This window comes from Heloderma suspectum, chromosome 2, assembly GCF_057233095.1.
Source record: "Heloderma suspectum isolate Gila_16-S chromosome 2, 16-S_ref, whole genome shotgun sequence".
NCBI classification, from domain to species: Eukaryota; Metazoa; Chordata; class Lepidosauria; order Squamata; family Helodermatidae; genus Heloderma; species Heloderma suspectum.
The window spans coordinates 203,029,781-203,044,236 of NC_139459.1; the positions used below are offsets into that span (position 1 = coordinate 203,029,781).

The following is a 14,456-nucleotide window of genomic DNA, read 5'->3' on the forward strand; positions in this document are numbered from 1 at the left end:
CAAGGGAAGGTTAGTTAAATGTAATTCTCATGAAGTAATTTGATTTCAAGGTAGTTTGTATGCCCAAGTAGACAGTTAGCTTGAGAAAAAAATTGCTGAGAGACCAGTTTCAAAGCTTGACTTAAATTTCATTTGCAAGCTGAAAAAAGAATATCTAGAATAGATGGTGGTTTGGGAGACTGAAAATCCTACTGTGTATACTATAAGTTCATAAAAGGTGTCTTTTTAAACATTTTTGCTTGGATCATTCACAACCCATGGATAGGACATCTGAGTAAACATGATTTAGGGCCAGGGCAATACAAGGTAAATGAGTTCCAAAGTTCTTTAGAGGGCTCTCAGACAATTGCCTTGTACATCTGGGGATCTAAATCTTGAGCTAAAGAACATCAATAAGCTGAGCTGTTGACAGGTCTTAAGCAGAGCACATGACACTGTCAATAAGGCTTCCCATTGATGGGAAAACCAAATAGCCATGTTTGTCAGAGCCTTTTAAACAATCAGACCAGGATGTAATGTGAACCCTGCTCCCCGGATGCTCCCTGGACATTCAGAATTCTTTTTTTAGAGAGGGGTTTGTTTATAAATTGTGCTTTTAATTTGTAACAAAAACAGAAAAAAATGCTAAACCTCCAGTGCTTCCGCTTGCCCCACTGCTGAGTTTTGTTTTTTTGCTTGGGGGACGGGACAGGACATTGTGCTCCCAGGTCTCAAGTGCAAGATGCTAAAGCAGTCTCTGCAGCCTGGCCATGCTTGCTGGGGATGATGGGAATTGTACTACAATCCATCTGGAGGGCACCAGATTAGGGAAGGCCCTACAATGATGGTACAATATAGCCTACTGCAGTTGCTTAATTGTATGAGTTGCTACGCTGGCATTGATAGGGTTGGGATCTTGGATCCAGATGTTGGCACAAAGCCAAATCCCCATGCAGGATAAGGCTATCAATGGCTACTAGTCATGATGGCTATATATTACCTCCAGCATCAGGGGTAGCATGGCTCTGTATGCCAGTTGCTGGGGCACGTGAGTGGAAAGGTGCTATTGAGCTCATGTCCCATTTGTGGGCTTCCCATTGGAGTATCTGGTTGGCCACTGTGAGAACAGAATACTAGACCAGATAGGCCTTTGGTCTGATCCAGCAGGGCTCTTCTTACATTCACTGTCTGGGGCTACCACAACCCAGACCCAGCTCCGATGGAGCAACAGCAGCTACGACTCAGTACTGCTGTTCCAATGATGGCCCTGACCTAGACATAAGGGAGGGCAAGGGATAGGAAGAGGCCAGTCTGTTCTGGTTTGCTTGCATGGCATTTACGGAACCTTTAATATCCAACAGAGGCACAGAACCCTGCACAGCAGTTATGTTGTGCGGTTTCATTGCCTGCTCCAAACCAAAAGGCTTGAAAGTGAACACATGAAAGAGAGCAAGTATGCCCCACAGTTAAAGCATCCATGAATCCCCTTTCCATTCCATCTCCCACCAGGCTAAACTTGACCTCCAAAAGCAAGACTGGTCAGTCTTAATACATAGCGTGGTCTTGAAACACTCCCAAGGTATGCTAAGGTCTGGCCGTAGGAGGAGGGAGTTCCATGGTGAATGCCCTATGCTATGGAATGCCTCCCAGAGCCCGTGGCTGGGATCACTGCACCCGCATTTTAATCTCTCACTCTCATTTATTTGACTGCAGGGCCAGTGCCTTATGCTGGAAAACCCGTCCAATCATTCAGCAAAGACGTGTATGGGCCGGTGGGCTCTACACCTGGCCAGAGCAAGTCTCCACTGAGCGGAAGCAGCATTATCAGGGATGGTCACACTGAGGACCAGGCAATGGCTCCAGGTGGCCTGCAAAAGGGGAAAGCAGTGAGCATGCACCTGCTGTCCTTGGAAAAAAAGAAAATGGTCAAAAATGTGGAAGAGAACCACACAGGCTTAAGGAAGCAGCCTGCTCAATATGTCAAAGGGCTTCCTTCTGAGAGTCACGGGGAGGGGATCCTCCCTGCTGCTTCCTTCAGTCAAACAAACCGCATGCACACAATTAGGCTCCAGCTGGAAGCGGCCAATACCATCTCTGCCTATTTTCACCCACCTGTATATTCCCATCGTCAAGGCAGGTTGCTGGCAGAAACGCCTACTTTCAAAAACACATTGCTGAGCATTGGGCAACACTCTGGCAACTTGGACCACCTCAACCGACCTGGCAAGATCAGTCCTTACTACAAACTCAGCCATTCCCTCAGAAACACCACTAAACCCTCCTGGCTCACAAACCGACAGACATCAAGCCTGCTGTATCACTTCAGCATCTTAAAAAATGGTAGGCACGTATAAAAGTAGCATCTAACTTGCTATGTTCATAGCGACATCCGTGGCAGTGATCTGTTAATCTTGAGTCAATGAAAAGATTGATGATTTTAGGCTATAATCCTATGCACACTTCGGGAATATCATTGAACTCACTGGGGCTGACGTCCAAGTAAACATAACACAGAACCAGGTTATTAAATGGAGGAGGATGAAACCATTAGTCTTAATGATTTCCTCTCATTTAATACAGTTCATGAGATTTCCAATTAACCCATTTGATAATATGCTTACATTCCTCCTGGCATGTTACTTTGTTTTGTAACATGATATTTATCAGTGGAAGTAGCAGCATGGTAGCATTCACACTTCATAGGTGATAAATACTGTGTGAACGCTGATTTAATTAATCCTGTAAAATAGTCATGGTAGTTGCTTGTTTCCTGTTTTTGATCATTGCAAAATAGCTGTATGAATCTTGAGGTTTCAGTTACCTTGCTGCCTTAAAATAATTGCTGTTAAGATTACGTTCCTGCACTGAACACCTTACCAGATGGATGAATGACCACTCCACAATTCTGCCATAGCCACAGTAGACAGTTATTCTTCGGGAAGTATGCTGCTCCATCTAGGTAGGAAGTCAATGCCTTTCATGCATCTAAAGTATAGTGGAAGACACTGAGAAGACATGAAGTGGGATTCTTATGGCTGATCATCTAAAGCACAGGTGGGGAACATGTGGCCCTCCAGATGTTGTTGGACTGCAACTCCCATCAACCCTAGCCAGCATAGCCAATGGGTAGGGATGATGAGGGTTACAGTACAACATCTGGAGGGCTACACGTTTCCCATCCTTGGTCTAAGGGAACCTAGGGAACCATCTGTAACCTGAACTCGTTGGGAGGGCATTGCACGCGTTCTCTACTAGAGGTCAGCCATCTATGTAGGAGAATGCCATAGTACATAGAGAAAGGTAAGCTGTCCTGATTGCCATACACTAGTTGGTACAAATGTGTTGGTGCTGGGGGAGGCCCAAAAGGTAGAGTACAATATTGGAAACAATGCTTTCCTACTGTGCACCAAAGAAGCTTCTCGCGTGTAAATTGGATAGCATCTTACAGTTAGCATCTTGGCCTATAAACAAGAACCAAACTTCAGTGGTGAGAAGAGGAAGAATGTCTGCCAAGAGTAGGAACCATTGACCGGAGAGGTCAGAGACAGGTTTTCTGTACCCAGGACAGATAACAAGGAGCAGATTACTTGTTCTGAATCAGAAGGCATCCTAGATGTAAAGGAGCTCTTATCCTCTGAGCCTACCTGCCCCCCCCCCCCGATCCCTTGAGATCCTTAAAGGGGTAGTGCTCTACCTTGGAGCCTAACACTCCCTTGCTTGCTTGCTCACTCTGTCCTGGTATACTGCCTGAATTGGTAAAGGGTGACTGGGGTGCTCAAGGCCTTAGTGGTAAAGGTGCAAGTTCCTCAAGAGAATCTGGCTTGGGGGTTGCTGTATCTGGGGGATCAGTTTGGCTTGAGGGTCTCCCAACTCTTGGGTTCATGCCTCAATGTCAGTTCCTGGTGTTGGTGCTTCTGCAGGTTGCACCACTGGCCTTCTCAACCTGGCTGGCCCTGCACCTTCTGTGCCAGAGTCCTGTTCATGGCTGGGATTGTGAGTGTGGAGGAGCAGCCTTGCAGGGCAACATTAGCCTGCTTTGTTCAACTAGTGACTCTGGGTAAGGCAAAAAAGTAGGAGGTACTTGCCGTGGCAAAAAGTGTGTGTGTGTGTGTGTGTGTGTGTTATGTCATGTCCCAACTTCTCAAATGGAGGCCAACCACTGCAACATCTTAAGTGATGCTACGTCCCAGCACCACTGAATCTTAAAGTACTTTAGAAGTTTATGGTGGGAATTGACAGACACACACCCGGTGCTGAATCTGGGAAAGACACAGTTGGTATGCATACACCAGGCAGATACTGACTATTGGTGTGCAGCACGTTTTGTTTTGTTTTTCTTTGATTTGGGATTAGCATCAGTGGCAGTTGATGGAACTGAGAAACTCTTAGTCCCCATCCTTCAGGTCTTTGGGCAACATAGGAAGCTGCCTTACACTCCATCTAGCCCAGTAGCATCAACACTGACTGGCAGCGGCTCTTCAGGGTTCCAGACAGGAGTATTTCCAGACCTACCTGGAGATGCCAGGAATTGAACCTGGGATCTTCTGCATGCAAAGCATGTGCTCCATAACTGCGCCATGGCCCCTTCAAGGAGCATCCTAGCACTGTGCTTAGGAGTCAATCTCTTGAAAGCAGGTCTTGCATCAGGGTTGGAAGAGGTAGGAGGAACTAAAAAGCATGGGTTGAAGCAGACCTTGGGCTTTGAAAGAGCTGAAAGTGAGACTGAATCAAGTTTTCTCCATATTTATAGCCTGGGGCTCCAGGAACTAGTCTGAGATAATGGCTGCCAGTGCTTTGTACCCCAAAACAGCACTGAGGCTTGAGGAGCTGTTGCAGGTTTCCTCAATTTTAGGCAGGAGTCAACTTTATGCTCCTCTCTGAGACAATTAAAGACTGGTTATGCCAGTCTACAGTGGGACCTCCCCACTTTTATGAACTGACACTTCAGAAAAAAATATCAACTGTGTCACAGATGTGTGAGGGATACAAATGAAAGGGGAAACCCCTGCAACAAAAAGAAGCAATGCCTAATTTAAGAACTGGAAGAAAAAGTTCCCTACCTAAAGAAAAAGATGTCAAAGCCGTTGAGGGGGGGAAATCCAGAGAAAATTCCCTGAGGTGCTGCTATAATGGCAGTCAGAAGAGAATGGAACAGGAAGGCATGAGGCATGAGCAGACATTCAACAGTTCCTGTCAAGTGGAGGAACTACATGTGTGTTTAGAGTTCTAGAAAGTTCTTGGCTCTGCTCAGCCTGGGAAGCCATTGTGGGACTGCAGACACACTAAGGAAGAAATGCTGTATATCCCACGGTGCTTTTTGATCCACTTACATCCCTATTGAATTTTGTAACCCATGCAATTGAAGGAAGGTTACATTAACAGGTGCCAAAGGTCCTTTGCATAGGAAACTGCTCAACTGACCTGTGCTAGACATTGGAAGACATGAACTAAGCCTTATAATATAGTAAGATATAATAAGATGTTGTGAGATAAATTCCTCAAAAAGTCTGGGATAGAATGAAATTGTTAAGACTGATAATATATCAAAGGAGAGCTAATAATATCTAGCCATTAAATGAAAAACAGAGGGAAAACTGTTAGATACATCATGGCACAATATTTGTTTCAAGATAAATTGGGAAGGCTAAACTTTCTGGGGAAGGCTAAACTCTACCTACCTACCTATTATCATAGAACAGTAGTAGAATAGTAGGATTGGAAGGGGCCTACAAGGCCATCAAGTCCAACCCCCTGCTCAATGCAGGAATCCAAGTCAGAGCATCCCCGACAGATGGCTGTCCAGCCTTGTCTTGAACGCCTCCAGTGTGGGAGAGCCCACCACCTCCCTAGGCAATTGGTTCCATTGTCGTATTGCTCTGACAGAAGTTTTTCCTGATGTTCAGCCGGAATCTGGCTTCCTGTAACTTGAGCCCTTTATTCCGTGTCCTGCACTCTGGGATGATCGAGATCCTGGCCTTCTTCTCTGTGACAACCTTTCAAGTACTTGAAGAGTGCTATCATATCTCCCCTCAGTCTTCTCTTCTCAAGGTTAAACATGCCCAGTTATTGTCAGTCACTGTAGTAGACAGTAACGATAAATGTTCTCCTAAAGTCCATCTTTTATTGAAAGAAACTCTGGCTTGGATCCTGATTTCTTTTCCATGAACTGAACTGGGTTCATGTTCATGGAATGGGGCTTTAGCCCTTCCTCCCCCTTCCCTTTGCAACCCCTTGCACCTTGTACATTTCCTCTGTGGGGTTGGGAGTCCCTTGGGAACAGTGTGATATATAATACGAGGGGCTGCAGATGGGGGGTGGGTGGGAAAAATCACCACCCTCCTTTACATGAACGGAGGAGCAACTTAGGATCCATGCCTCTGAGTATAACTATGACACAAGAGAATATTAAGAAACAGGGAAGGGAGAGTGTTAGAAACAACCAGTAACTGCGCAGTGATTAATTAACATGTAAATTAAACACAGATTTAGCAGAGTTAATTTTGATTTTAGGCAGTGTATGAACAATGCCCATGTTTGGCTTTCAATATTAGAATAAGATTATTGCCCTGCCTTTCTAGACTGATGGGGTGGGGGTGGGGGGAGGGGTTGAGAGCTAGGATCTTGAGATACATACAGGCATTGAAGAGTAACATTTTTTTCTCCATAAAAACTGAGGTGCTAAAAATAGTCGTGGTTTTACAGCAGCCTCCCCCAACCTGGTGCCCTCCAAATGTTTTGGACAACACCTGGCCTTCCTGACCATTGGACAGTTGAAGTCCAAAACATCTGGAGGGAACCAGGTTGGGAAAAGCTGGTTGAGAGGTGGTTTTCTGAAATGAAGCAGCAGTTGCAAATCTTAATCTCACTTCCAAGCCGCCCGTTTTTGCATCCAAACTTCCCTACCATACGAAGTCCTCGTTCGAAAATCTTAAACTACAGGGAGTAACAATGAATAACAGAATCTGGGATTTTAATGCAACTACAGCAAGAGATACTGTTCGGGCATTAGAATAGAGTGGCGATCCTATACTAACTTACCCGGGAGTAAGTCCCACTGAACGCAACTGGATTTACTTCTGAGTAGACACTTAATAGGACTGCACTGTAAACGTCTTGGGAGGGCCATATACTGGGCCATTCCACTGCCTGATTACTCCCATTGTTGAGGGAGTCCTCCCCACCCCTCTTCTAACGCGAGTCTGTGCAGCTTTAACTTCCAGCCGTTGGTTTTTGTTCTAGATGCTGACAATACAGAGGTGTGCCTGACAGACTGCAGGAGGGAGCATGAGGAGGTGGACGCCTACTGTAACAGCGAGTTTGGTAAGATCATCCAGCTCCAAGTAAGCTGGTTCAGGCACAGGTCATGCAGCTTGCATGCTCATGTTACTCACACATACAATTCCTTCTCCAGGCTTGGGGCAATCTTGGCAATTGCTTTACAGCACCCTCCCAAAGAATTTTTCTTGGCACCGGAGAAAGACGCGTCCATCTTCCCAGAGTCAGGGCTCGAGCCAACTTCAAACCTATGTAACTTGGTTTCATCTTATGTTGCTGTGAATTCTAGTAGAATAAGCTTTAGTTTTATTAATGCCAAAATTATGTTGTTGTGGAACCATCCTTCACAACAGAAGGGCAGAAAGAGCAATAAACAGAAATTGCATTTCAGCGCCCAGAAGTGGCTTGTCTGTTGGGGCATGCTCCTGCAAAATGCTGAACACTGCTCCAATGTACATAAAGGGGGGGAGGGGAACCTGTGGTCTTCCAGATATTGAACTACAGCTCACACCATCCCTGACAACTGGCTATGTTGGCTGGGGCTGATGGGAGTTGGAGTCCCAACATCTGGCAGCCACAGGTTCCCCATCCATTTTACATGGTTTCAGTTTGAGCACCTATGGCATTATGGGATAGGAAACTTCTAGGCCATTTTGCATAGCAGTTGCTTTCCAACAGATTTTTGGGGTTTGAGCAGCCATTAGCTCCCATGTGTATCAGAAACACATTTTTGAAGTTACAAACACCACTGTTAATTCACTATATTCATTTTAACTGTTGCGATTTGTTAAAAATATGTCTGTCTGACCTATCAGGACAGGATGAAAATAAACATATAGTGTTGCCTCAGAAAGGAAACAATGGATGTAACCCATAGTCCCGAGGCAATAAAACTGCTAAACCATACTCTTAAACTTTGAGCCTCACCAACATCCATAGGATCACTCTGTCTCATTCTGAAGAAGACGTGGGTTTGTCTTTTGTAACAGTAGCACTATTTTAGCTCTTGATGCAGCATGGGTGCTGTGAAATGTCTCCCTTTATTCCAGTTGCTCATAAGGGTTACACCCTACAGAGAAGGCATCTAGGGTATGTGTGGTGTGCAAAGACTGCAAGTTATAAGCTTGTTAGGTTATGATACAGAAATCTCCTTATTTAAAATAAACGAACCTCATATTTTACTGTTAATTCTCTTTTGAGATTGTCTGCTCTTATTCAGTGGTTGATGAATTCAACTAATGTATTTTATTGCCAAATTTACCGTTTTTATTCATTTTATACATGACACCTTAATTGGATTGTGAGATATTTTAAATTGTTACGTACACTGCCTTGGGAACTTAAGTTGAAAGGCAGTTTATAACCACTGTTATAGCTTCACATCATTGAACAATTAGTACCAACATCCCAGCACTGGATATTAATTTCCCCCTCTCTCTTTTTAAAAAGTGGTGAATGGGATTGTTCACGATGTCACCATGATACATAAAGGAACACGCTTGGTGATCCTGTTGGTAAACGGTAATGGACTATATAAGATGAATCGCCTGTACCTCAACCCTGATGGCTTCTTCTTCCGAGTTCACATACTAGTTGTGGATGCCCTGAACTGCAGTAAACCCTGTCCAGACTTCAAACTTGGTAAAGAACTAAAGTCTTTTCTCCTCTAATGTAGCCCAAGTTACCCACAGGGGGAAAGTGGGTGGTGGTGGCAGCGGCATATGTGGTAAGTGCTATGAGTTACTTTTGCAAAACAAACTTTCCTAGCTCTATTATTAAAATAATTTTTTACCCTGCTCTTCAGCCGAAAAACCTCTTACAAAGATCAGAAATAAGACAGTCCCTGCCCGCAGTCATGACAGAAAAGTAAACGGGATCAGGAGAAGGAAAATAGCAAACTCGGGCACTAGATTCTTAGGTTACAAAGTTCCGCAGGTCTTGGAACTAGATGTAAGCACAATGGAAGGGCTGCTACTTCCTCTACTTCAGATGGCCTTAGCAGTGGCAATTGATAGCAAGAAGGATAGGGATGTAAAGGAAATAGCTACATACGAGGCCTGTTTTCAAGTCATTCAGTGTGCGTATATATTTTAGGTTATTGTTGTACCAACAGGAGGCTTCTACTTCCCCAGTTCTCCTCACATTAGTCAAATGGAGCTGTTACATATAGGGTGGCAAGTGAATTTGTGTAATGAGGGGAAAATGGCAGGTGTAGTATTGGGAAAATATCCCTCATGGCTATGGCTCCTTGGGCTCTGTGACTATGCAGCTAACAGGCTTTAGGAATATGGTCTGAGGTAGTTAAGGGTGCTGTTAACATGGGATCGCACTGCTGGAGTTGCAGAGGAAGCCTGAACACTACAGCATTTGCAGGTGGGGTGGGAAAAATATGTGGCCCTCCAGATGTAGTTGGCCTGCAACTCATATCAGTCCTAGCCAGCATGGCCAATTGTAAGGAAAGATGGGAGCTGCAGTCCAATGCCTGGAGAGCCACACGTTCCCCCATCCCTGCTCTACAGGCATGAGTCTCGAGTCCGAGCTGGCAGCAAAACGCTACTGCAGAACCTCAAACTGTTTGTAGAGTTTCAGCACAGGAAAAGCACACAGATTAAAAACCAGAAAGTCTTGTGGCACCTTAAACTTGAATACATTCATTATGGCATAAACTTTTGTTCACTTTGGTTCACTACAGTTCACTTCCTCAGATGTATGAAGTGCTTCTTGGTGGTTGAGGACAGGGATAAACAGTGAGGTCACAGGAAAATGAAACGGAGAAACTATAGACAGTGAGAATTACCTTAATGGTAGTCATTCACACACAGTTGTTGGGGGCTAACACAAGATATCCTTGCAGTGATGAGCTGTTCCTATTCTAGCCACAGGAGGTAAGAGCTGAACCTGCTGTTTCTGCATTGGAATCTGTTTTTGAGGTTCCTTTGTTGAAGAATGGCCACCTGTCACTGACCTTAAAGTGGTCACTTTTTAACAATGACAGGTGGCCATTCTTAAAGGAACCTCACAGACAGATTCCAACACAAAACTGCTTAACTACAATTCATCAAGAACTGTTCTCTCCTGTAGCTTGAATAGGGACTTCTTTTTTAGAAAACACACCTGTGGTCACTATATTAATCATCTCTTCAATGCAAAGATGTCTGCGTTATCACCCAACAACTGTTTTTGTGAATGGCAGCTGTTAAAGTAATTATCACTATCTGTATTTTCTGCATTTCAGTTCCCTCTGACCTCATGTACAATCCCCCTCCAAAAACCTGTGTGCATGTATGTGTATACACAGACACAGACACACACACGTAACTCAGGCAACAGTTCATGCATCTGATGAAATAGATTGTTGTCCATGAAAGCTTATACCATAATGCATTTGTCCATTTTAAGATGCTATAATACACTGTTCTGGAAACTGAGATTAAAAATAATGGTTTTATATTGTATTTTATTCATTTAGTTCTTGTGATCTTTCCAGATAATGTCTATTATTGGGTGGATTTAAACAAACAAACATGCACTGCATCAAATTTGCTACTACAACCAACACATCATAAAATATTAAGTACCAACTTTGGCATGTGCTATTTTTGCAGGCAGCAGATACATTGTGATGGGTCATACCTACCACAGGAGACGGCAACTACCTGCAGTTCTGCAAGAACATGTGAGAGGGCGCCTGAGGCCAGGAGATGGGCTGCTTTGGAGGGGCAGCAGCTATGTGAAAAGATTCAACAGAAGGCGAGACCAGAAAGTTCGTGGGGCAGCTCACACCAGATGTGGGTGAGGATGCAGTGCAGCCACAGCTCCTGGGGCTGAAGCAGTTTTAGGGCTACTACTGAACAAAAACTAATCCCTGCTTTTGCCACCGGCTTATCTACCTTCTCTGTAAACAGCTTCCAGGTCTTGCTCCGGGGGGGGGGCGGGGGGGGGGAGTGCTGTGTCACCTTAATGACTAACCCCAGTTATTGAATCATGAGCTTTCACTGGCTTCCAGCAACCTACCAGTCGACAAAAGCTATAATAAAGGAGTTCGTGTTTCAAGGCACACAGATAACTTTTCTGGAGATTGTTCCAGCTTCACCAGTGTCAGCCTTGATGTTTGTGATATACTTTTATAGGAGTATTTCTACCCGTCTGTAGCCATACTGCTTCACGGGGTTATGCATTCAATCAAAAGCTGATGTTTTCAGCATTTGGGCAAGTTTTTACAAGAGAAAAACCACATGACAAGAACAAAAATGGTGAAGTGTGATATAAACACACACTTCTGCTTCTTAACAGGCATAATTGAGGTTCTGTTCTTGAATAATTTCATTCTCTGTTCTTAAACCTGAGTCAAATCCCATTTATCTCAACATCTACTTATTCTAATTAGGTCTAGAACAAGATTGTATCCTATGTACTTTGTCTGAAGCTATGTTTTATTATATTATATAAAATCACCAAAGCTCTGCAGTTAATATTGCAATTGCAAGCAGTCTTCAGAAGAAGCTCAGTCAAATGCTGACCCCAGTTGCTGGCAAAACTGGAACATGTGCATGTTTGTACAAGGAACCAAAAGAACATAAGAAGAGCCCAGCTAGAGAGGACCAAAGGCCTGTCTAGTCCACCATCTTGTTTCCCACAGTGGCCAAGCAGCTACTTATGGGAAGCCCACAAGCAGGACATGAAGGCAATAGCCCTATCCTCCAGAACCAACAGCTCTGTATACATTTTTGGAGTTCAAAACCAAAGACACATACAGCAGGTTTGGATTCCAATGACCTCCTATGCTCATGGGCATTGGCTTTCCCAATTCCCCACCTCACAAAGCCTCTCCTCAAGTGGAACCACAGAACAGCCATGGGATGTGGCACAAGAGCTTGGAACGGGGGCGGGGGGGGGGACTGGCACAAGTTGGGGTCAAGGGGCATCTTGCCAAGCTATGTCATTCTTCATCTTCCTTTTGCTTGTTTATAATCTCAAATGTATACAAATCTTGTGCATCTATATTCATTTTCTACTGCAGCTCACTCCAAAAGGTAAGCCCCTTTTGTTAACAAGCTCTTCCTCTAGCAATTGTGTAAGAAATTAGGCACATACAAATAAGTATCCATTGAACATGCAAATGGTTATCTGCTTGTTGGCCACTTTCATTACTGGACCTCATAAATACCATTACTAGAGAACGGTTTATTCAAACCTTGGAAGAACATTAAGACCTGATCATAGGATGTTTGGCTAAAACACAGGTTCATATAGGACAATGCCTCAAAGATATAGTCACTATTAAGAGAATATATATCAAGGTTGGTAGAACTAACAGTATGTTATATCAAAATGGTCAGATTTGGTAAAAGGGCAAAATATGGTCAGGGCCAGAAATGACGGAACAAGGATAACTGTTTTGGCAGTTGGCCTCTGTACACCACCATATTGAAGTTGAAAGGGAACATACCCAGATGGGAGCGAAGTCAGGACTTTCAGCTGTAATTCAAGGGGTTTGACAAAAGTGGGGTACTAACCATTCAGGAAGGACAGCCAGTGGCATACACACACACCCATCGTTGGGGGCTCAAAAGTAATGGAACAAGTGGCTGACAAGCAGCTGCATGGCCTGGTGTGGCCTGTTTCCTGGCTACCCCATGACCAGTCAAGCAGAAAAAAGGCCTAGAGGTGGTTCGGAGAGTTACATTTGCATTTGGTAGCTATTCACTGGAACTCCCCACATGAGGTCCAAAGAGGCGTCCAAGCGAGTGAAGGAGGCCATCATTAGGCTGAGGAAACAAAATAAACCCATCAGAGAGATAGCAAAAACAGTGGGAGTGGCCAACACAACAGTTTGGAACTTCCTGAAAAAGAAGGAATTAACTGGCAAGCTCAGCAACAGCAAAACGGCTGGCAGACCATGGAAGACCACTAAAGTGGATGACCGCAGAATTCTGCTCATGGTGAAGAGGAACCCTTTCATAACATCTAGCCAGGTCAAGAACATCTAGCCAGGTCAAGTGGAGGTAGGCATGTCATTGTCAACATCTACAGTCAAGAGACGGCTTTATGAATGGAAATACAGAGGCTTCACAACAAGGTGCAAACCACTGGTAATGCTCAAGAACCGAAAGGCCAGATTAGCCTTTGCCAGCAAACACCTAAAAAAGCCTGCCCAGTTCTGGAATAAGATTCTTTGGACTGATGAGACCAAGATTAACTTGTACCAGAATGATGGGAAAAGTATGGAGAAGGAAAGGAACAGCTCAGGATCGAAAGCATACCACATCATCTGTCAATCATGGTGGAGGCAGTGTTATGGCGTGGGCATGTATGGCTGCCAATGGAACCAGGTCACTGGTGTTTATGGATGATCTGACTGCTGCTAAAAGCAGCAGGATGAATTCTGAAGTGTATAGGGCTATACTTTCTGCTCACATTCAGCCGAATGCTGCCAAACTGATAGGGCGCCGCTTCATATTGCAGATGGATAATGACCCAAAACATACAGCAAAAGCTACCCAAGAGTTTCTCCAGGCAAAGAAGTGGGATGTTCAACGGCCAAGTCAGTCACCTGATCTCAATCCAACGGAGCATGCTTTTCACTTACTGAAGACAAGACTGAAGGCAGAAAGACCCAGAAACAAGCAGCAGCTGAAGGCAGCTACAGTAAAGGCCTGGCAAAACATCTTGAGGGAGGAAACTCAGCATTTGTCATGTCCATGGGTTCCAGACTTCAGGCAGTCATTGACTGCAAAGGATTTTCATCCAGGTATTAAAGGCGATCCTTAAGTCTGAAATGATGTTGTTTTGTTCCATTGCTTATGAGCCACCAACGACGGGTGTGTGTGTATGCCACTGGCTGTACTTCCTGAATGGTTAGTGTCCCACTTTTGTCACACCCCTTGAATTACAGCTGAAAGTCCTGACTTCGCTCCCATCTGGGGGTGTTTCCTTTCAACTTCAATGTGGTGGTGTACAGAGGCCAACTGCCAGAACAGTTATCCTTGTTCCAATATTTCTGGCCCTGACTGTATATGGCAATGAAAAAATGCAGCACCTCAGCTCAAATGAAATGAGTGGACAAGAAACCAAGGACAGAGAGCAAGTTTTGGACAAGAATAATACACCATGAAAATGGTTTGCTTAATGAGAGATGGAAAGGGAATGGGGGACTTCATTAGCACTCTGCCATTGTAAGAAAACAAAACACCCAGATACGA

At 44.4% G+C, this 14,456-nt stretch overlaps 1 protein-coding gene across 2 annotated transcripts in view; it reads left to right on the forward strand.

Annotated features, from left to right (window-relative positions):
- C2H17orf58 (chromosome 2 C17orf58 homolog) overlaps positions 1–13,057 on the forward strand; it is a 38,340-nt gene extending 25,283 nt beyond the window's left edge. For both annotated transcript variants that reach the window (XM_084837459.1, XM_084837460.1), the window contains 4 exons: positions 1,693–2,319; positions 7,219–7,299; positions 8,704–8,895; positions 10,860–13,057. In XM_084837459.1, the coding sequence (XP_084693585.1) occupies positions 1,693–2,319; positions 7,219–7,299; positions 8,704–8,895; positions 10,860–11,050 (1,091 nt within the window). In that variant the 3' untranslated portion in view covers positions 11,051–13,057. The remainder of the gene's footprint in view (positions 1–1,692; positions 2,320–7,218; positions 7,300–8,703; positions 8,896–10,859) is intronic.
- Positions 13,058–14,456: the final 1,399 nt, after the last annotated feature.